This window comes from Balaenoptera acutorostrata, chromosome 3 (genome assembly GCF_949987535.1).
Source record: "Balaenoptera acutorostrata chromosome 3, mBalAcu1.1, whole genome shotgun sequence".
Taxonomy (NCBI): domain Eukaryota; kingdom Metazoa; phylum Chordata; class Mammalia; order Artiodactyla; family Balaenopteridae; genus Balaenoptera; species Balaenoptera acutorostrata.
The window spans coordinates 64,961,676-64,985,159 of record NC_080066.1 but is presented as its reverse complement, the minus strand read 5'-3'; the positions used below and the strand labels follow the sequence as shown (position 1 = coordinate 64,985,159).

The 23,484-nt window shown below is 38.7% G+C and overlaps 2 protein-coding genes across 3 annotated transcripts in view; both read left to right on the top strand.

The window, feature by feature from the left end:
* Positions 1-6,706, top strand: part of ARIH1 (ariadne RBR E3 ubiquitin protein ligase 1) — a 126,948-nt gene extending 120,242 nt beyond the window's left edge. Inside the window, exons 12-14 of the mRNA XM_057542786.1 lie at positions 1,531-1,791; positions 3,234-3,346; positions 4,497-6,706. Coding sequence (XP_057398769.1) covers positions 1,531-1,791; positions 3,234-3,346; positions 4,497-4,581 — 459 coding nt within the window. The 3' untranslated portion in view covers positions 4,582-6,706. The remainder of the gene's footprint in view (positions 1-1,530; positions 1,792-3,233; positions 3,347-4,496) is intronic.
* A 12,950-nt stretch (positions 6,707-19,656) lies between these two features.
* BBS4 (Bardet-Biedl syndrome 4) overlaps positions 19,657-23,484 on the top strand; it is a 46,451-nt gene continuing 42,623 nt past the window's right edge. The window contains exon 1 of one of the 2 annotated variants that reach the window (XM_007197754.3): positions 19,657-20,447. In XM_007197754.3, the coding sequence (XP_007197816.2) occupies positions 20,424-20,447 (24 nt within the window). In that variant the 5' untranslated portion in view covers positions 19,657-20,423. The remainder of the gene's footprint in view (positions 20,448-23,484) is intronic. The other variant, XM_007197753.3, reaches the window with a different exon arrangement.

Below are 23,484 nucleotides of genomic sequence, written 5' to 3'. Positions count from 1 at the left end.
TATCACTGGACCGCCAGAGAATTCCCTGAATTTTCTTATCTACTAGACTTTCTTTCTTTTCATATTAGGTGCTAGAGATAACAAGATTACTTTTTTTTTTTTTTTTTTTTGGCCAGCTGGGCCTCAAGGCTTTTGGAATCTTAGTTCCCCAACCAGGGAATTCCCTGAATTTTCTTATCTACTAGACCTGTGAGTTGCCAGATAGTAAATATTTTCAACTTTGCAGACTATATAGTCTCTGTTACAATTACTCAATTCTGTCCCTGCTCTTGAAATGCTGACTCAGCCATAGACTTAAGAGTGGGCATGGCAGTGTTCCAAGTTAACTTTGTTTACAAAAAATAGGCAGCAGCTGGATTTCACTCACAGGCCAGAGTTTGCCTACTACCCCTGTTCTAAGCAGTCAGGTTGTTGTTTTGTTTGTTTTTCCAAAGTGTTTTTAGGATACTGATTGCATTTCTCAATCCAGATTCTGACATTTGATTAAAAATGGGTCTTATTTGCAGTGTTGGTGTGGGTTTTCTTTTATGTTGAATTTTAAAGGGATTTAAAGGTATTTTAGACCTGATATTTTTTATATATATATATATATTTTTTTTTGTAATACTTCATGTACTTTAAAAGACTCTTCATAAAACTGTAGTACCATAATTATGTTTGTATATATTTATTATATATTATTTTATAATTATATTATATACTTAAAACAGTACTTTGTTAATATCATCAACTATCCAGTGTTCAAATGTCCCCATTTATCTCATAAACTTTCTTTTACAGTTGGTTTAAATCAGGATCCATACAGGTGCACAAGTTGGATGTGATCCTCTAATCTATAGGTCCTTTCATTTTTTTTGTTTTTTGGGGGGATTTTTTTTCTTCCCTTGCCATTTGTTTGTTGAGGAAACTAAGTCATTTTTCTTGTAGAATTTAACACATTCTGGATTTGCTGATTGCAACTCCCTGGTTTTATTTAATAGGTTCTTCTATCCCTGAATTTCCTGAAACTGGTGGTTAATTCTAGATAATTGAATTCAGACTCGATTTGGGGAGGGGTGTGGAAAGAACACAGAACACTTAACCGGTGGTACTGTATAGTTTCTGTTGCATTATATTAGGTGTTATATGATGTCTGGTTGCCTCTCTTTTGTTTTCTACTTTAAAATATTGATGTACCTTATTACATACCGCAGAACAGAGCTATCCAGTAGAACATTCTGTAATGATGGAAATATTCTTTATTACCACTATCTAATGTGGTAGGCACTGACTGCGATATGGCTGTTGAACACTGAGGATCTGATTGTTTTACTTTAATAGCCACCTGTGACTAGTGGCTGCTGTATTGGAAAGTACAGCTATAGGACATTCAAAAAATATTAAATAACAAAGGTAGCAGTAGATGTCTCTTTGTTCCCGATTTTAGCCTAAATTCCTATACCGTTTCATCAGTAAATATGATATCAGCTTTTGTGTATATATAATACATTTGTTATAATTATGTGACCTTAATTTTTCTTAATGGGACAGCGATCTAGGGCAGCCCTTCAGAGGTACCTGTTCTACTGTAATCGCTATATGAACCACATGCAGAGTCTACGCTTTGAGCACAAACTATATGCTCAGGTGAAGCAGAAAATGGAAGAGATGCAACAGCACAACATGTCCTGGATTGAGGTGCAGTTCCTGAAGAAAGCAGTTGATGTCCTCTGCCAGTGTCGTGCCACACTCATGTACACTTATGTCTTCGCTTTCTACCTCAAAAAGAATAACCAGTCCATTATCTTTGAGGTAGGAATAGTTACTGAGTGGGGAAAAAACCCACCTGTGTGTCATAGGACTACTTGCCTTTCATAGATAAGATATATAGAGTTTTAAAGCTTACTCTCTGCCCAAAAATGTGGATTAAAAGTTTAGTGTTAAGGGCTTCCCTGGTGGCGCAGTGGATAGGAATCTGCCTGCCAGTGCAGGGGACACGGGTTTGATCCCTGGTCTGGGAGGATCCCACATGCCACGGAGCAACTGGGCCCGTGTGCCACAACTACTGAGCCTGCACTCTAGAGCCCGTGAGCCACAACTACTGAGCCCGTGCGCCACAACTGCTGAAGCCCGCGGGCCTAGAACCCGTGCTCCGCAACCAGAGAGGCCACTGCAATGAGGAGCCTGCGCACCGTGGCGAGGAGTGGCCCCCGCTCGCCGCAACTGGAGAAAGCCCCCGCGCAGCAACGAAGACCCAACGCAGCCAAAGATAAATAAAATGAATAAAAATGTAAAAAATTAAAAAAGAAAAGTTTTGTGTTTATTAGGAAGATACAAGAAATTTAGATTTCTTGCTGTAAACTACGTTCAAATTGATGTGGTTTAGCCAGCTAGCGATTTAGTGTGCAGGCTCTGGAATTAGCCCTGAATTTGAATCTTGACTTCATCACTTTTTAGCTCTGTTGACTTGAAGCAAATTACTTAACCTCGTCTATATCTCTATTTTAGCATGGGGATAAGTTTTCTATAAATGTTAAGAGGTTTAAGTGAGACAATCCATGTATAATGCTTATGTAACACCTGGCACGTCATAAGTTCTTTCAAAAGTCTTTATTCAGGCAAAACTAATACATGGTATTAGAAGTTAATACGGTGCTTGCCTTTTGTGGAGAAGTAATGACTAAAAGGGGGCCTTTTAGCAGTAGAGGTTTTTCAAGTAGAGATGCTCATTTAAAATTGATGCATGCAACATTGATGTTGATAGATGGCTGGGTAATAACAGTGACTAGCAGATGGGAATTTATATCGGTAAATATATAGAACTAGCTATAGTAGTAAAGGATAACAAAATTTTAATCTTCCATACAGTATTCTCTTATAAGAAGTAGATATCTAGCTAGATATAAAGAATAATAGGTTTCTAATTTTTCCTCAAGCTTTAGCCAATAGCAGTTTTCAGAACTGGAAGATTCCAAAAACTTTTTCTTATGTCCTTTCAGATTGTCATTAATATTCTTCCAGAGGTAATGGATAAATCTTTAGTTCTTTTAATATTTAAAAAATTGTCCTGGAAAAGAAAAAACAAGTTGTTAGGGGTGAAAGTGATGAAGGGCTTTACAGGTGCAGTTAAACCACCTGTGAAAATTACAAAATTGGTGTTGAGCCACAGTCTATCAAGGAAGCAGCTAAGATGGTTTATCTTTTAGCTTTCTTTTGAAGGCAAAATTTACTATATATTCTTCTTCCTCTTACAGAATAACCAAGCAGATCTAGAGAATGCCACAGAGGTGCTCTCGGGCTACCTTGAACGAGATATTTCCCAAGACTCTCTGCAGGATATAAAGCAGAAAGTACAAGATAAGTACAGGTAAGGTTTTCTCCAGTAGTTGTTGAACAAAAATGTCTGCCACCGGTGGTCTGGTATGCCTTAGTGGTGAAGTTAGATGATGGTGAAACTTGGGTTTAGCATATTCAATAACTGAGCTGCTGCCATGTTTCTCACAGATTGCTTCTGTCCTTTGGGCAACAGATTCCAGATAGTGCTAGTCAAGCATAGGGAGGAAATCAGCCGTTTATCCCACTGGCTGATTCTGCTTCTTCCATGAAGTTTTATCTATGTAGTTGCTGCCCTGACAGGAGGAAGGCGCCCCAAAAGGGCAAGTGGCTATTAGGATGAGGGGTGAGATTAGGATGCTGGCCCTAGCCTAGGGATCCTGTGGATCATGGCTGTTGACAAGTGAGCTACCCAAACTTTTAAAAGAGTTTTTCTAAGATTTGTTTTTTCTAAGGAGAGATTTACTTTGTCCTAGAGATAGATGATACTTTAAGGTATGTTACCACTTAAGTGAAAGGTACAGAATGTTTGCTTTCTCAACATCGAGCTCTCTCTCCCACAGTTGTTTTCTGGCAAATACTAATATCTTTTTAATAGTAGTAGAAACCTTTGGGAATTTGGAAGACTTGGAGATTTAGTCCTAAGTAATATTTTCACTTCCCTTAGCCAGCTATAGCTGCCACTAGTACTTTAAGATTTTACAGGTGTGAATAAATAACCCCTGAAACTACTTCTTCCTAAAACTGTTTACTTACCTGTAGAATGACAAGATTGAGTCAGATGATTTCTAAGGCCTTTATTTTATTGCTCTAGAATTAATTTCCCAAAACTGGGAACTTCAAAAAATACCTTTTTAAAATGAGAAATAGTCATGTCTTTACATCTAGACCTGAAAATGTGCCTCTTAAAAACAAAAACAGGTGCTTGGGGGAATTCCCTGGTGGTCCAGTAGTTAGGACTCCCAGCTCTCACTGCTGAGGGCCTGGGTTCAATCCCTGGTCGGGGAACTAAATCCCACAAGACATGCAGAATAGCCAAAAAACAAACAAACAACAACAGAAAACAGGTGCTTGGTTCTAAGTCTGGATAAACTGTAGGGAACCTTAAAAAATAAGTAAATGCCTCTTTTTTTAATTATTGGAGGCTGACAATGGGTTTTTTTTTTTTTTCTCTTTGATTACAGATACTGTGAGAGTCGACGAAGGGTTTTGTTACAGCATGTGCATGAAGGCTATGAAAAAGATCTGTGGGAGTACATTGAGGACTGAGAATGGCCCTGCATAAAATGAACTCTGAAAACTTTACCATCTAGAGTGCTCATGCAATTAAAACAAACAAAACAAAACAAATACAAGCAAGGAGGCACTAAGCCTATTCTGACACCGCTGGTCTATAGTACCAGAATTCTGTTTTGTTAATGGAAAGTTTAAGTAAATTATATTGTAATAAAAAAAGGTAGATAAACCATTGTACAACAGTATTCTAGGCCGCCAACAAAAGTGTGACAGACACACTAAAAGCCCTCCAACTTTAACTTGTAACGTAGCTTCATTCTCAAAGCTGACTCCTTTTTTTCATTTTCTTTTTCCTGAGTGTAGTACAGTTAAAATTTAAAATAGCTCCTTGACACTGCTTTTCATGTCCAAACCAGCCATTTTGTTGTACTTTGGTAAAGGACCTCTTCCCCTTCCTCCCATGCACATACAGATACACCCAAACACGCAGACTGTCTCTCTCTCATACCCCAAGGTCATGAGTGAATGATGATTAGTTCCTTGTAAAGAAAATTCTTGGGGCGGGGAAGAGGGTAGGCAGAAAGAGGGATTAAACAAACAAACAAACAAAAAAACAAAAAAACTTTGTATATGACTTTTAAAACAAGAGGACAACACAGTATTTTTCAAAATTGTATATAGCGCATATGCATGGACAAAGCAAGCGTGGCACGTGTTTGCATAATGTTTAATTACAAAAAATATTTATTCTTTAAAAATCTTCAAGATTATGTCTTTTGCTGTGCATTTTCTTTCAGTTTGCTTTATCTTTCCAGGGTTGAGGGTTGGGCTAAAAGGTGTGTTGGTTTAGCACCTCTGGAAGACCTATCTAGAGCTCTTTGATTTCCCTTTCCTGAGATTACTTTGCCCTCTCTGGTTTGATGTGTTTGTTGCTGGCCGTGGGCCTCATGCCCTGAATTCCCAGCTCCTGGTTGGGTATAGAGAAGTCAAGTTCTGACTGAATGCCATGGCCTGATAAGGGCTGCAACAGGGAGCTTTGCTGCTGCAATTCAAGAATCACCCAGTCCCCAACCTCATCCCTCTCCACGGCCTCATGCATCTCCGTAAGCCTTTGTGTGCCCGTGTCATATAGCTGAAGGCTTCCTGCCACATCCAGAGGAAACATTTCAAAAAATTTTCCCCTTAATTGCTGCTTTGAGCCTTTTAAGATTTTAGTTATGGCTCTTCTCTCACCCTTCTTTACGTTAGGGTGTCAGATAGAATGTTTTTCCTTTAAATATAAATAAATAGCCATTCACTTAGTTTCAGATTGTGAATTAAAAATGGCAGATACTGAAATTGCTTATGTGTGTTGCTGTGGGTTCAGTTTGAAGGCAAACACCCTAGAACTTGATATTCCCATCTAGTGCATTTAAATAGAAACCACTGTTTGCTTCTTTTCTATTGTCAGCAAATAGGAGAATTAATAATGTGTTTTAGCTGTGATGTCCATTTTTATGAAATTTCTACTAAGAGCTATGTTAAAAGTAAAGGGTGGTGGTGGTTTTATTAACTATGTATCTGTTTAGGCCATTCTTGCTGTGGTATTTTTCAACAGATTAGCATCCCTAAATCTGTCAGTTTTATACAGGAGTACAGAGTGAACTAGGCAACTAGATTGAGGTCTTAATACTAAATACCACTTGTGGCTGAAGGACCTCTTTGTCTTCCTCTAAATGTCTTGCGCCTAGGGAGTGTTTACCGTTTGTGAGGCAGCTTTGTCTGCTCTTGCATTGTACATCTTATTACATCATTGGGAAGTAGGTTCACTTTCCTCTGGCCTTTTGCCTAAGTTAGGCTTTGCTAAATCAACCCTACTTTTCCTTTTAGAAAAGGTTGTTACATGAGATGTACTTGCAACTATTCTTTTCCCATCAAAAATCAGTGAATGTTTGCTGAATATATTATGCTGCTTCCTTAAACCACTTGTTGCTTTAGGATCAACTTTACCTGTACCTTTTATCCTCCCTTCTCTTGCCACCTTAGGTGCAAATCTGAACTCAGTGTCTGCTTCCATATTCTCTTCTCCCCTTTCCCTGTCAACCATTTGACTTTATTTTAAATGACTGCATCAATCTTAAAAGACATTTATCAAAACTAAGGATTTTTTTTTTTTTTTTTAAAGAAAGCTTGAATAAGTTCCTTTCCCTGGTAACTTTGAAAAGCAGCCAGAGTTGCTATCTAGATATATGTGGTTCCAGTAAAATGTTTTGTGTATGTGTGGTGTTTTTAAAAAACCTTACCAGTTAACTGCAGTATCTAAGTTTGAGTGTCATAAATCCTTTTTACATGCTCCCCTTACAACAAGTATCCAAAAACAATGTGTGCACTTCATAATATCAGCCCCCACCCATAGAGGAACAGTGCTTTTTAGAGCTGCTTTCTAGTTTCAGTGTTGGCATGTTACCTGAGGGTATAGCAATTGTGGGTGCATTCCCTAATTTGTATGGATCAAGATGAATTGGCATTTTCCACTTCCAAGCTTCTAACAGCTGTCTCCATATTTGACAGAATTCCCTGAGTTAATTGCTTTCATTGTTAGTAACTTCAGTGACCCCAGCTGGGATAGGCAAGCCATATTGTATGACAGCTTCCCTGTTTCACCTACCTAAGTCTTTCTGTCAGAGGGCTCTATTCATGGTCAGCACCAGGGTCTCCCTGTCTTCTTGAGGTCTTCTGAAAAGTGCATGCTTCATTTGAACAATTCATTGAGCAGTAGATGGACATTAAATGATTTACAATAAAATGTCGATCCAAAGCGCAGGATACAAACCACAGTGGTAAAACTGAGTAGTATATAATATCATCAGACTCTAAATTCTGTGTAATCTGCTGCGACCCAGATTGTATGTGTTTTATGTGTGTTTAAATAAATATATTAAGTACACAGGTGTATACATACACACAAGTATAACAGATCCAAGACTGACTGACTTGATTTGAAATGGTTGAATCTGCAGTGTAAAATGTGGATCAACCATGATTAGGAACTGAAATTTAGTATAAGAGAGAAAAGGACTTGATGTAACAAAATCTTTTAGCTACAAATCCCAGTATAGAGCACTTGGGGGATGGGAGGGGGCGGGTTGGTGAGACAATCAGATCGGTAAATTGATTAAATGCTCCTAACCCTGTAATTTTGTGCATTAGAGCACCCTGTGCTGTGGAAATAACTGTTCTTAGATTTTCATTGTAACTGGACTGTTCAGGTTGCCCAGAGGGAAAGAACATTCCTAATTCTAATAAAATAAACTTTTATTTTGTTATTCCATTAGTTACTTATGTTTATTTTTATAGTTAAAAAAAGACGGTGGCCTAACAGTCACCTGTATTATGTGCCTTATTCACTGTTCCTACTTAACATGAAATGTCAAGGTTTGGTTCAGTTTCTTTTCAGGGAACTGTGAATGAGACTATCCCCAACAATTATCTTGGTTAATGAAGCCTTCAGAGCATTTCTGACTTCCAATTTCTGTGTCTTGAACATTGAATTTAGATTGCTATTCATGTTGTAACAGTGATATTAAATGCTCAGTAGATCTTTGTCAACTTATAAAGATAAAATATTTAAAAAGTCATTCTCATGCTTAAAACTCCTTCACATTACTTCCACCTAGCTCACTTTTAGAAGCTGATATCTCCCATAGGAATGGAGGGAGAGTTGTCTTAAAGAAGGTCCCAAAGTTGAGATCTTTGTTATTGATATTCTAGCTAAGTCCAGATTTTAGGACAATTTAATTTGGTCTTATTTGGATCTGTAATTATGAGAGTTCATTTATCACTTGTATCTTCAAAGCACTTTAACTTGTATCATTGTCTAAAGCAAGTGGGGTAGAAATTACTCTGTTTTATAAAAGAAAATAAGGCTCAACAAGGTTAAGTAACTTGCCCAAGATTTCACAATTTCTCCTATCTGGGACTCCAGCTTTCTTCTATCTGATGAACATCATACTACCTCTTTGTATCATATTTTCTTATTCTGGTCTCAGAGTGACCTAGCATTCAATACCAAGAAAGGTGGTTCTTATCTACGGTGTTGTACTTTTAAACCACATCAAAGACTGTATAAATGCCTGTCACTGCTACTGTTAGAGGAATGCTATGTACTATCTCTGATCTTCAATTTGCTATTGCAGAGTTTGCAACTAATGTGGCTCTGTGTTTTGCCTCATCAAATAAATCAGCCATGGATAGAAGAATAGCTCTTCCCATCTTGGTGATTAGGACAGGCATCATGAGAAGACTGCGTGATAGTTGACAGTAAACAGTTCAGCGTCATTTGATTTGATAAACAGGGGCCAAGTAATTTGCAGTTGCAGGTCTAGTTATTTCAAATGAATTTCCAATGTGAAGAATTTAGGATAGTCTATTGGAACTTGTTACAGAAGTTGTTTTGTAACTGAAAATGCACAGAATAGCTCATTTCCCTTTGTTTCTCAGCATTTTTTCTTGGAACTGGATGGCCTATGGGACTTTCAGAAGATAAGTAGTGAGCATTAGGGGGAAATCTTGGCTCCTTCAGAAACAGGAAAAAGTGTGAACCCCTCATTTTTTCAGATTTCTTTGGGGATAAAGTTGGTGTATTTCTGGTTCATTTTAAGGAATTTGTTTCTCCACTTAATTACCCAAGATGAAATAGCTGACTCGGAAATGCTCAACTGGAAGTAATCAAATACTGCCTACTGCAGGAGTGGAGGCAACTGTGGTTGATGTTTCTCTAAGCAATAGCATTTAGGCTGGGGAAAATAATATGAGATTCTTTTGAAAAGCAGTTTTCAGACTACGATTAAACTATAGATATGCTTGTTTAGGACCATTTTCAGAGTAGGAGCCAATTAGTGTATAAATCAGTCACACATTGATAGCTAGCAGCTCTAACAATGCCAAAAGCACAACTTTACTACCACAGTAATCCAGGGGTTTCAAGTAATACCAAGAGTCTCAAACTCAGATGGCTACAAGAACTAGGTAAATATTTTAATAGACTACCCTGGGCTAAGTGGGCTCTCAGAGGAGCCTGTGAAATACACTTTACGTGAATTCTCTCAATTTTGAAACGTTGGTCATTAATTTAAAATATTCTTAAATGTGAATCAAAGAACTGCACATGGGCCTTGTCATTTTCCAACTTGTGTTCCAATTTAATGTCCATTTTACACATTGAAATCACTGAGAAACTTCAAAAGTACAAACCAAAAAACACTATGCTTGAGTTCCACCCCATAGGAATTATGATTTAATTGCTTTGGGTTGTGTCCTGAACATCAATAATTTTTAAAGTCTTATCCCCATCCCCAACCCTGATGAGTGTGCAGTGCAGTCTGAGACCTGTAGGCAAGGTTCTAGATACTTACATAGTTTCAAAGAGGAATGTAGTTGAGCACTCTAGTCATAAGGGACAGTAGGACGTGGGGTGAATTTACAAGCTCAGGAAAGGGGCACACTGTAGGCCCTAGCTGAATGGGTTTTGTGGAATGGTGCCTCCTCGGGTATAGTGTGAAGCACCCAATTTGTTTTTTTGTTGTTTTTTTGGTAAGTGGTCCACCTTGGAGAAAATAAAATTCACAAAACCAAAAGAACTGTAGAACTGACAAGCTCAGTAGAATATTCACGTCAACTGGCAATATATTTTCTTATCCAGGGAGAGAACCCTATCTGGAAGTAAATTAGTGTAGAGTCTGAGCAAATTGTTGAGTGGTTAAGCTATCTGTTTCAAGTCAATGCGCAATTCCATTTAATCACTTAAATTCAGAGCACTTGAAAGTCACAAGTTTCTTGCTGTCACTTTCATTCTTTTGATGAACTTGTATGTTAGAAGACAGTGGATTCTCCTATTTTTATTCCCAGTGTAGTTGGCGTAGTAGAAAGAATATCAGTATTTCTCAGCCATAATTTTCCCTTTGTAAAATGGGGATACTAATAGGAGCTATAATTTGTTGAGTGCTTCTTGCCAGATGCCTTACTTATGTTATTTGTGTCTTCTAAGCAGCCCTAAAACAGTAGGCATTGCTATCCTATTTTATAAATGAGAAGAAAGGTATATAGACTATTAACTCGAGCTTAACAGAGTTTATGGCAGCGTTGTGCTTGTCTAATTCCATGTGTTCATTCTATCATGTTATATTGTCTTTTATAGGAATATTGTGAGGGTCAAAGAAAATTAATGGGAAAACAAATCCTAGTTACAAATAATGAGCTTACTAGTACTAACTTAGGCAAAAAATAAGGATACAGAGCTGTCTCATAGACTCCCAAAGGCAGAATGAGATCGGATCCAGGAACTAGAAAGCCATTTTGGACTCCTAAACTGGCATTGTCTGCAGTCTGTACATCCACATCATTCTAAAGGCTTCTGCTTTTCCTGTCAGCCACCCCCATAGCTCTAGGTGTTACATGTTAACTGTCCCGGACACATGTAGACAACCAGACAGAGCCATGGAACAAGATCATTGGTACAAATGTGGCTTTGGGGAGTTACCCCTGTGGATTGGGAGGCAGATTTTGGAGATCATGGCTCACTGGCTGTACATCACAGGTGTCCTTGACAATACCAAAATGCCCTGAAAGTTTTCTTTTTTAAATAAATGTAAAGAGTTTGTATGTAATAGATAATTATGGCTAACATTTAGTGTTTACTAAATGCTTCATGGCCATCTTTTTAAAATTGCACATCATATGAGATAGTTGCCATCTCCATTTTATAAATAAGAAAATAAAAGTGCAAAGAAGGTGGGTTATTTCTTTGAGGTCATCCTTTTGTAAGTGGCAGAATGAAGATTCAAGCCTGAGTTCCTTCTGTCAGCACCCACGGTGTTGGGCACTGTTCTAGGCACTGGAGGTACAGCAGTGAACAAAGGGGTCTGTTTGTCTGAAGCATTTAATCCTGATTCTACATAGAGACTCAGTGGGTTGCCCAAGGTCACCCAGCCAGTTAATGGCAGATCTGCAGGCACATTTTGACCACTACACTAAATTCTTTTCACTACTATAGCTGCTTCTCAAACAACCTTGCCAAAAGTATCTGCTAAAATTACATAGACTAGTTAGGGGATTTCCAACCTCAGGAGACTCAATGACTAATTCTTAGTTTTGGCTCCTCTCTGTTCAAAACATGTCTTTTTGTTGTTAACCTCAGATATTCTACTAAGAAGGACCCAAAGTATGCCTTTTTCTTCTCCCTCACATTTCAGAGCCACCCTGGCATTTTAATGAGAGTTTAAAAAAGCAAGTCTCATATTTCCAAACCCTTTCCAGGAGGCAATCTTGCTGATATTGAGCTGATGATATGGCTTCCTGTGCACAAAATAACATTTCCTGATTTGGTGTTTTATTTAGCACCTGTATATCCCTCCTCACTACTCCACCTATATAAAAGTTTGGTTTTTAATTTTCAAGCTGCCTCCTTTTTGCCACGGAGTATTCAAGTTTCTTTCAGAGTGAGAATTCGGAAGGTGATTATAGAAATGAATTCTCTATTGTAGATAGATAATTCTCCAGAAAGCTGTCTAGGATGAAAACTTGCTTCTCTAGATTTTAGATTTCCTTCTGATGGTTAAAATTGGTTTCTGTGTGGGTAACAACAAAGCAGTGCCCTAGAAACCACTTCAGTGTATGTTAAATGACAGTTTCTTAGAATTGTGAATCAGGGCTTTTGCAGTGAGGATCTGGTTCTCTGGAATCAGTTGGCCAAGTTGGAATTCCTAAGGAGTGAGCAAACACACTGTCCTGAGTTTTCTGAGGGACCCTATCCAAAAACATCACTACTTATTGAATTTCCCACCTTCCTCTCACAGGGAGACTCCCTGTGTGTACTCCCACCTCTGCAGGTCACATCATTTTCTCAAAGGGAGTGCCGTGTAAAATGATAACCAGAATTCATGGAGCATCTCTTATGGGTCTACTTAGGCAGTAGACATTCTAATAGAATGCTCTAGAATTGTAAGTTCTTGCACCTGCTCTCAAGTTATTTATAACCTAATTGCTGGTCTTCCTGGTATGAACAAAGTTGTTGGTTTGTTAATAAATTCCTACCGTATGACCCTGACTTGTGGTTCATTTCTACATAACTAGAGCAAATACTATAGTGTTTTCTAACAAAGGAGGAAGCATGATCTGAGGGTCCACCTACTTTGGATAGGAAATAAATTTGTATCCAAAATCCTGTGACTGGTTTAGAGCATTGTAAATGTCATGGCAGCAAATACCAGAGGATGGTTTTTATGAAGAATAATAGTGTTCTCCATACCTTTGAAGAATTAATTTTTACTCCATTGTTTTGACTACCTTGCAATAGGGTCAGTTAAGTATTAATACCATCGATTCATGTTAAAATCACATTAGTATAAGTCAGTGCCTTACAATGGTCAAATGGTTGCTCACTAACCAATGGAAGTGAACTGTTGGTTCCACAGAATTGCTTCACAGATTCTAAATGCTACTTCTTAGGGGCACTGGATTGTATGCCCTTTAAGATAAATTCTATAATCAAGGGCCTAGCCCTGAACAGATTAGAGCCCAAAGATCATACTGAGGAGAACAAATCAGACAGTTCAGTAAAGGGTCGGGGACAGATGCTCCTGGAGTAGGTATCCTCAACTCACCTTTATTTTAAGTTGATATATAGAAATCAATGTATTATAAAATGCACACATGTTAAGTGTTCAGATTGATGTTTCAGTGATTGTATACCTCTGTGAGATAACCACCCAAAAGAAGATATAGTTACCATTAACCCAGAAAGTTCCCTTGTGCATCTTTCAAATCATCCCTGCTCCCCTCCCTACTCCAATGATCATTTGCCGATTTTTCTCACTGAAGATTTATTTTGCCTGCTTTTGGAGTTTATATAACTGAATCATATAATATGTACTCTTACATCTGGCTTCTTTAATTTATAACGCTTTAAAGACTCATGCCTATTGTTGTATGTATTGATAAATTATTCTTTATTGCTGAGTAGCATTTCATTCTATAAATATACCACAATTTGTTTATTCATTCTCCTATTGATGGACTTTTAGGTTGTTTCATTTGGGGCAATTATGAATAAGGATATTATATATATATTCTTAAGTTATATTTTTTTGTTTTGTGGGTACATGTTTTCATTTCTCTTGGATAAATACCTAAGAGTAGAAAATTGCTGAGTCATAACTTTTTGAGAAACTGCCTTCCTGTTTTCTGAAGTGATTTATCATTTTGTACTCTTATCAGTGATGTATGGGAGTTTCAGTTCCTTCATATTATCAGTGTTTTTTATATTAGCCATTTTAGTGGGTATGAAATAACTCTATGATTTTAATTTACATTACATTTCCCTGATGATTAGTGATGTTGAGCACTTTTCATATGCTTGTTTTATATTTGTATATCTTTCATGAAATGTCTTTCATGTCTTTTCCCATTTTAAAATTGAATTGTCTTTTTATTGTGGTTATTCTGTGAATTCTGGATACAAGTCCTTTGATGTGTATATGTGCTGTGATTTTTTTTTTTTGTAGACTATGGTTTGTTCACTTTCTTACTGGGATCTTTTGATGAACAGAAATTTTTATTTTGATAAAGTCCACCTTATCAAGTTTTTCTTTTATGATTTTATGACCCCCAAGCTCACAAAGAATGTATTTTCTTCTAGAAGTTTTATGGTTTGGGGTTTTATGGCTATCTATTATCCATCTCACTGGTTTTAGGTTTTAAATCTATGGTTTGGAGTTTTACATTTAAGTATATGATCCATCTCCAATTAATTATTTGTACAGAACAAGGTTTATTTCAACATAGATACCCAGTTGTTCCAGCAACATTTGTTTAAAAAGATTTTCCTTCACCCATTAGATTCACTTGGCATCTTGGTTGAAAATCAACTGACCATATGTGTGTGTAGTTATTTCTAGGCTCTCTATTCTGTTTCCCACAGAATACTTCATTTCCCACAATACTTCATTATTATTTCTGTTCATGTTTTCCAGCAAGTCTAGGGTTCCATGTGTTACAAATTCCCTTTAATCTGAAGAACTTTCTTTTTAACATTTGTTCTATTGCAGTTTTTCTAAAGATGAATTCTCTCAGCTTTTATCTGTCAGAGAATATCTTTATTTTTCAGGGGTATTTTAGTTGAATATTAAATTCTATGTTGACCTTTTATCCTTTTAGTATTTTAAAGTCATTTATTTGTCCTCAGGTCTCATTTGCTTCTGGTAAGAAATCATCCATCATTTTTATGTGTCTCCCTGTCCATAATGTGATTCCCCCCCATGGTTACATCTGCTCTTTATCTTTGGTTTTCAGCAGATCGACTATGATATGTCTAGGTATGTTTTTCTTTGTATGGAGTTTACTGAACCTCTTGTATCTGTGTTGCTGTCTTTCATTAATATTGGGTATTTCTTGGCTATTATCTCTTCAAATATTTCTTCTGTTCCATACTCTCCCGCCTTGCCTCTCCTTCTGAGACTCCAATTACACCTATATTAGATGATTTGACATTATCCTACGGATCTCAGATGATTTTCCCTCATTCATTTCTCTTTTTGTTTTTAGTTTGAATACTTGACACTTAGCTGTCGTCAAGTACCCTGATGCTTTTCTCTTAAACCTATCTGATGAAATCTTTCTGCTACTGTATTTTTTATTTCTAGCATTTCATTATGTTTGTATAGTTATTATGTTTCTGCTTAAATTTTCCATTTTTCATGTATGTTGTCCACATTTTCCACTAGAGTTTTTAAAGCATTTTCATCATAGTTATTTCAAAAACCCTATCTATTGATTGTAATATTTTAGCCTCCACTAGATTTTTAAGCATTTTACTTTCAGCCAGAGTTATTTTAAAGATCCCACTGATAATTCAACATCTGGGTCATTTCTCATTCTGCTTCTCTTGAACCTTTCCTCTGTGACCATGGATCTTATTTTCTTGCTTTTGCACATGTCTTGTATATTTGATTGTATGCTGGACGTTTTGTATAAAAAACAGGAGAGACTGAAGTATTACTTCAAATTGGGGCATGCCCATTTTTCTTTCAGCCATTTGAGTAATGGCTCAGTCAATCTGATGTATATTTGACCTAGATCTGGGCACTATTGCAGCCTTAGTTTGATTCAGTTCACCCTGACTTTGCTTCGTAGCTAAGGTGTCAGCTTTTGGAAATGTAGGAGATCTCTTCTAGTGGAAAATGTGGACAAACCAGCCTAGCTGCCAGATTTTCTTGGGCACTGGGATAGGGGGGTAGAGAGGTATTTCTCTCAGCTTTTGTGTGTGCCCTACCCTTAGTCTTTTCAGGAAGAATGCCCACAATGCCTGGGGGATGGGTCTCTCAGCCCTCCTGCCTCACTCTCAGCCTTCAAGAGTATCTGTGGTGGATTTCTCAGCATTCCTGCTTTGCCTCCTCATTTTAAGGTTATCTTGCACTTGGGAAAGTCTCCACTTACCTCAAGGGAAGGAGTAATCTGTCTCAACTTTTCTATTATACACACCCCCTTCCCACTTTTGGTTACTACCTACCTGTACTTTTTTAAGATCCAAGAGGTAAGATTGGTGGGTGGGTGCAGGTTTTCTCTGTGGATTTGGGTCCTCTAGATTCTAATGTCATGCCAGCCTCCATGAGGCTGACAGTTTTGTTAAATTTCAACTGGCTTCTCTTTATTCCCCTATGGTGGATTTCTCTTCTTAGCATAGTTCAGCCAGGAATATGAGCAGCCATGTATCTCTTCTCTCCTATGAAGGACTTAGCATTTTCTGGAGGTTAGTTCACTTAGGGTTTCTTTATGTCCTTAGCTTTCTGATGAGTTAAAAATATTTTTGATTTTCTAGCTAATCTAGCCTTTGTTTGCTAGGGTGGGAGATATATTCTCCTGTGGTTTTCTACATACAAATGAGAAGTGAATTCTAGGAATGGGAGTTTAAAAAAAAGTTTCATTTACATATTTTAAAAATAATTTTAAAAATTATATATACATGGATAATAAAATGTTAAATTTTAGAGTGGTGAACAATGAAAAGCGAATTACCTTCCCATTATAGGTTCCCAAGTCCTCTCTACTCCCTCTACAGAGACAAACATCATTACCAGTTTCCTGATTGTTTCTCAAAATTCTGTATACAAAAAGTGTGCATATCTTCCCCCCTTATTTTTTTAATACAAATAGAACCATACTATATCTTCTATACTTTGTTTTTCTCATTTAACTATTTCACCATCTTGAAGTCCTTTACAGACTGCATAATATGTCTTCGTATGGTTGTACCGTGGTTTATTTGAACAGTCCCTGGTGATGGACATTTGGATTGTTACCAGTTTTGTTTTTTTTTTTTCTCACAAACATTGCAGTATATATGCCTTTGCCCACATTTGTGGTTGAGTATCTGTAGTATCAGGAATGGGCATATTTAAAATGCTTCATGAAGGCCCCTGGAGCTTCATATTAATTCAAAGTGTTTCTCAAGGTGTTGGCTGGGCTCTCAGCAGTTGGTGGTATGGGTTTGGGGAAGACTGGATACCGCAAAAGACTCATGAGGTGCTGGAGAGTTGCCTGGCAGGTGGTGTCAGAACAAAGCTGGTAGACCCTGCCAGAGTAGGAGTGACATATTAAAGTATTTCAAATGTAGAAACTCAACTGTAATTCCTTCTTTATACATATATTGGGGATGTTAAAAAGTTACTGATGTCAGATTGCTCTCTTGCCTCCTCAGCCCCTACCATGGGGTAAAAAAGATAAATACCATTTTGTTTGGAATGTCTTACCCAGCTATATGACTTGAATGATCCATGATAAACAAGATTACATTCAAGGAGGTTTTCTAAGGGAAATGAAGACTTATATGTTATACAAGAAACATTATCTATGTGATTCTGGGATCTTCCTGTGAAGATGTTATGTTTTTTGAGATTTTTTTTCTAATTACCTATCTAATTAGCACATTAAGTTTGGTTATTGACATTTGAGAAACCAACGTGCTTTCTCATGAAAAGGGCCCTTGCACAGAAAGTGCTCTTTTTTCTAAGATCTGGGGTCAAAGGAGAGATTTTTAAGCATATAATAATGGCTTCTACTTATTTAATAACATAGGCACAAAAAATGTCATTTACTTCTCACAGGACCCCTTTCAGGGAGATTTTATATATTAGGAAGTATGCTCATGAGCTTTCTACCAACATCATCTTCCCTAAGGCTCCCCATCTCAGTAACTGACTATACTATTCACTCAGTTGCTTTTAAAGTTAGAAATGAAGTAATCTTTCTGTGACATCTATATCCCTTTCCTTCATTCTCCCATATCCAATTCTACACCTTAGGAAATTTGTTTTACCTCCTAAAATTCTTGAGAATCCATTCACTTTTTCTCCTTTTCCCATCACTCTAGTCCAAGTGAACTGTTTTATCATTTCATTTGCAGTATCCTTTTAGTCACCCCTAGATGATCAATTCTTGTCCCCCTCTCAATTCATTCTCCACTCATTAGCTAACATGAACACATTCATTCATTTAACATGAATTAAATGTTAATTTTGACTATGTTACTCCTTGCTCAAAACTCTCTAGTGCCTTCCCAATGTCCTTAGAGTAAAATCCCTCGCATGGCCTCTGTGGATCTGCACCACTAGTCTCTCCTACCTCTCCACCTATTGCAACCAACTCTTTTCCCCTTCCTCTTTCCAGCCATGCTGGTCTTTCTGTGCTGCAAACTGGCCAAGCTGCTTCCATCCTCAGGGCCTTTGCACAAGCTTTTCCTTTGCCTTAGAATTTTTCCCCAGCCTGCCCACTTCCTCATCCCCCTTCCCCAAGCTAATGCCTTATCCTTTAGGTCTCATTTTAAACATATCTTACCCAGGGAAACTTCCCTGTCCAAACAAGTCTAGATTGGATCTCCCTGTTATTTGCTTTTACTACTCTGTATTTTTCCTCAGCATTATCACAATTATAATTATATAGTTATGTTGTTCTTTTAATTTTCTCTGTTATTGGAATAGGTAATACATCCATTTCATACAGAATTCAAATTGTAACAGGGTATAGAGTCTCTTCCCTTCTCCGTCCCTCTGCTACCCAGTTTTCTTCCTTACAAGTAACTACTTCCATTTCATACAAAATTCAAATTGTAACAGGGTATAGAGTCTCTTCCCTTCCCCGTCCCTCTGCTACCCAGTTTTCTTCCTTACAAGTAACTACTTTTAGCATATTGAATATCCTTTCAGAGATTTTGAGTATATAAGCAATTATGTACATAATTTTCATCTTAATTTTGCCTTCTCTTTTATTAACAGATCCTATGTACATTTTTCTGCACTTTGTTTTTATCTGTTAATATATCTTGACAATTCTTCTATATCGCTATGTAAATGGTTTCTTTTTCATGTACCATACAGTATGGGCTCATCATTATTTCTTTAACCTTAATTATTGGGCATTTAGGTTGTTTTCAGGCTTTGGTTATTACGAACAATGCTGCATTGAATAACTCTGTATTTAAAGTCATTTTCCACATTTATACCTATAGAATATATTCCTAGAATTAAAATAAAGAAGTTAAAGGTTATGTGCATTTTAAATTTGGGTAGTAATTTCCAAACTGCTGTCAATGGAAGTTGTACAAATTCACATTCCCTCTAGCCACAGATGAAGAATGCATGTTTACTCACAACTCAATGAAAAATTTTGTTCTCTGACAATGTAAGAGGTGGAAAATATCTCTTGGAAACTTTAATTTGCATGTTTTCTCTTCCTTGCAAAGTTATATTTTCGTATGTTCAAGAGGCATTTGTATTTCTTCTTTAGTGAACTGTTTCTTCATAAACTTTGCTTACGTTATTTAATGTGTGACTTCCTCGCTACACTCGAAGGTCAGGGATCCCGCGTATTTCGCTCATCGCATAGCTCCTGGTACTGGAATGAATGAAGCTCAAAGAAATGACTGGCTCACGTCATGCAGTAGCCAAATACGGAACTCATGTTTGACTCGAAAGCCCACGTATTTCCACGGTCACCCAGTGGAAAGCCTGAGCATTTAATTCACCACAGCAGGGGCTAGAAAGGTAATGTAAAACGGCTGAAGTGTGCTGGGAAGACAGGACTGTGGCAAAAAGGCCAACAAATGCCTAAGTACAGTAGCAGCTGTTTTCAGATCTATTTTACCGCCAAGCAGGAATGCAGGCCCACTGTCGGATCATTATTTATTCCGAGGCCGGATTTCTGGCTTTCTTGCGAGATCTCCTGATTTTTAAGTATTTCCAGTCAAAACAAGACTGCCTTCAAATGCAGCCCACCAGCAGCGGATTTGCAAACTCTAGCGTAAACACAAGTGGGAGGCTGATGAGGCGGGTAATACCTTAGTTAGACAAAGACAGCCGAGAAACAAGGAATTTTTACGTAAGGCGAGAATGAGGTTCTCCGCCGTAGGGTTTGGGCTTGAGGGCCGGGACTCCCGGAAAGACGCTGGAAATAAATGCTGGGTGGCGTCAAAGCAGAGCAGGGCCAGGCGGCGGGAGGGCGCGCTGCCGTCCCAGTTGTGGCTGGCCACTCCACCCAGCGCTGTTGGGGGTTTCTCAAGCAGCGTCCACACAATGGTGTAGGGCGGTAGGGGCTGGCCGGGATGAAGGGGACAACTGGCTGCGCATCCCCTCACCAGCTCCTTTAGAGCCAAGTGGGCCGCAGGAAATAACCCAACCCTTTCCCCGCTTCCAGAAGACCCTCCTCCTCCCAGGCAAAGCTTCCCGCTCGGCGATCTACTTCTTTCCCTACTCAGGCCCCTCCCCGCTTCCCCAGTCCTACGACTTCCGTTTGCCTGGTCTTTTGGGAAACAGCCGACTTCCGGCCTCGCAGCGGTGGGCGGAGCTAAGATGGCTGAGCAGAGACTCGCGACGGTGAGCGTTGAGGTTCTGCTTGGTGTCCCGGCTGCCAGGCGGGGTTGGGCAGGGCCAGGCGGAGCGGAGAAGGGGGGCTGGCGGTCGGCCTGTGTCCCACGCAGCTGCCGCTGGGGGAATGCGTGGCCGGGGCTGGAGCGCCTCGGGGTGGCTGGGGCGACACGGTCCGACTCCCGAGAACTGCTCCGTCTGGGGCCCTGCTGAGTTCTTTGCAGCTCTGGGCCTGTGCTAGGACTGGGGTCTCTCTTGGGGTGCTCTAGGAGATTTTCATCGGAAATGGCTCTTTTCCTAGCTCCATGTTTTCTGTCTCATGAGGTTTGGAAAGGAAGCACTACCACCCGTGCAGAGACAGTTTCTGTTAATCCCCTGGATTAGGCATTGAATGAGACAAATCCTGAAAGCTTTCAGCGTCATTACCTTCTGCGGATGGGGCGAGAGCATGTTTTCGCAAATTTAGGAATTCAGCTGGCCTGAGTTAGTCGTTGATTTAAACTCCACAGAACTGCTAATACAGAGTAACTCAGGTGAATTCGGGATGACCCAGTAGTAGTTATTTTTGAGGCGTAAATTCATAATTGGATCTAATTTCTGTAAAATTCCAAGTGTGAAACCTTGTCTGCCTTGTTTTAATATTGAATTTCAAAGCATGTTCTGCACGTTTATTGGAATGACTTTAGTTATTTATTCGGGATTTATTGCCCTTTGAAAACCCCCCTGGAAAACTTAGGAGACAAAATAGCAGCCTTTGACAGACTTCTATAACTTAGTTTTGGCTGCTAGGGAGCTGGCCGGCCAGTATCACCTTGTCAGGGGGCCTGTTTGTTTTCCTGTCTCTCTTCATTTGCAGCGAAATCAAATTATTTTAGTGTAATTAGAAAACTCTGAATACAGACCAGGAGGCCCAAAGCAAAGATTTTTGTTAAGCTACGAATTAAAAAAAAATTAAAAGCATGATTAATGTTTCTAGATTTTAGACATTGAAAACATACTAAAGAAAATACTTCAGCTACATAGTCTTAAATGTTAGGTATAAGGGTAACATGACATTGTTGCAAATATAGCTTATCCTCTAGTGCTTACTGCAGGTATAGGTAGGTGTTCATGAACGGAATAGGAACGTGATGATAGAATTGTTCTATACTTTTGAATCCCTGGTAGTGTATTAAAGAGGATGACGTTTTTGTTTTTGTTTTTTTAATTTATTTTTGGCTGCGTTGGGTCTTCGTTGCTGCATGCAGGCTTTCTCTAGTTGCCGTGAGCAGGGTCTACTCATCCTTGCGGTGCGCGGGCTTCTCATTGCGGTGGCTTCTCTTGTTGCGGAGCTCGGGCTCTAAGGCTGTGGGCTTCAGTAGTTGTGGCTCATGGGCTCTAGAGCGTAGGCTCAGTAGTTGTGGCGCATGAGCTTAGTTGCTCCGCGGCATGTGGGATCTTACTGGACCAGGGATCGAACCCGTGTCCCCTGCATTGGCAGGTGGATTCTTTTTTTTCTTTATAAATTTATTTATTTTTGGCTGTGTTGGGTCTTTGTTGCCGCAGGCAGGCTTCCTCTAGTTGCGGCGAGCGGGGGCTACTCTTCCTTTTGTTGCGTGGGCTTGTCATTGCGGTGGCTTCTCTTGTTGCGGAGCACGGGCTCTAGGCGTGCAAGCTTCAGTAGTTGTGGCACGTGGGCTCAGTAGTTGTGGCTCGCGAGCTCTAGAGTGCAGGCTCAGTAGTTGTGGCGCAAGGGCTTAGTTGCTCCGCGGCATGGGGGATCTTCCCGGACCAGGGCTCGAACCCATGTCCCCTGCATTGGCAGACGGATTCTTAACTACTGTGCCACCAGGGAAGCTTAACAGGCGGTTTCTTAATAACCGTGCCACCAGCGAAGTCTGGCTTTTTTTTTTTTTGATATGACTTTAGCACTTCAGCTGCAAGTTAACTAATCATTTCCATTATTATCAAGTTTAATGCTAGCAGTGTTATATTTATAGTAACTCATCTTTCAGGTTACCACTGCATGGAAATTTGAATTTTATCCTTTTTGGAAGTGATAATGGCATCTTGTAATAGAATTAAAAGGACTTAGCAGTGCCACTCCTAGACCTGTATCCCATTGAAATAAAAGCAAAACATAAGCACCCAGTCCAAGGTACTCATTGCAGTACTGTTTATAATGGCAAAAAGCTGGAAACAAAGTGAATGCCCATTAGTAGGGTAATGGATGACTTCTGATATGCCCATACTGAGGAATATTATGCAGCCATTAAAAAGAATGTTAGAACTATATACATTGATGTGGAGAGATTTCCATGGTTTACATTTAAATAAAAGCTAGTTGTGGAGTGGGGTGTTAAAAAAAGAAAGTTCAACTTGGCTTTATTCAGTGATTCACGAATCAGTCAACATCCAGTCTAGCAGATAGAAAGGAGCTCTGAGGAGCTGTACAAAATAGAATACTTTAACAGGCAACAAGGAGCAGGAACAAGGAAGTTACAGACAGAGTGAGTTGGTTATTGCAAGGTCACTTTCCTTTAGGGGATGGCAGAGGTTTATCAGTCATATTATGTAACTAGGGCTGATCAGATGACTCCTGATTGACTGGTTTAAAATTCCATTTCTGGGAGAGCTGAAACTGTAATTAAGTCTCTGGTGACATGAGGCTTAGCAAATATGATTCCATGTTGAGCCTGTTGTCTTGTTTTTAACAAGGGTATATTGTTTGATCTGTTTGTGACACAAAGGAAAAACATGTAGATCTATAGATATGGATACACATAGATGTGGATGAGAGAAGACTAAAAGACTTAAAACTCAGAGAATTTTGAACAAATTCATAAGTAAAAATCTAAGAATTCTGCAGCAAAGGCCTTGAGACTAGGAGACACCCCAGCAAAAAAGAGTAAAACTAGTCCAAGGTGGGACACACAGAAATTCTAATATGCTACCAAACTACTGAGGATTATTACCTATTCCTTAGGAAAACTAGGGACTGATATTTATGTTTTATTTAAGAATATATAATAAATAGTTTAGAGATCTTAAAAAAAACCAAGCAGAT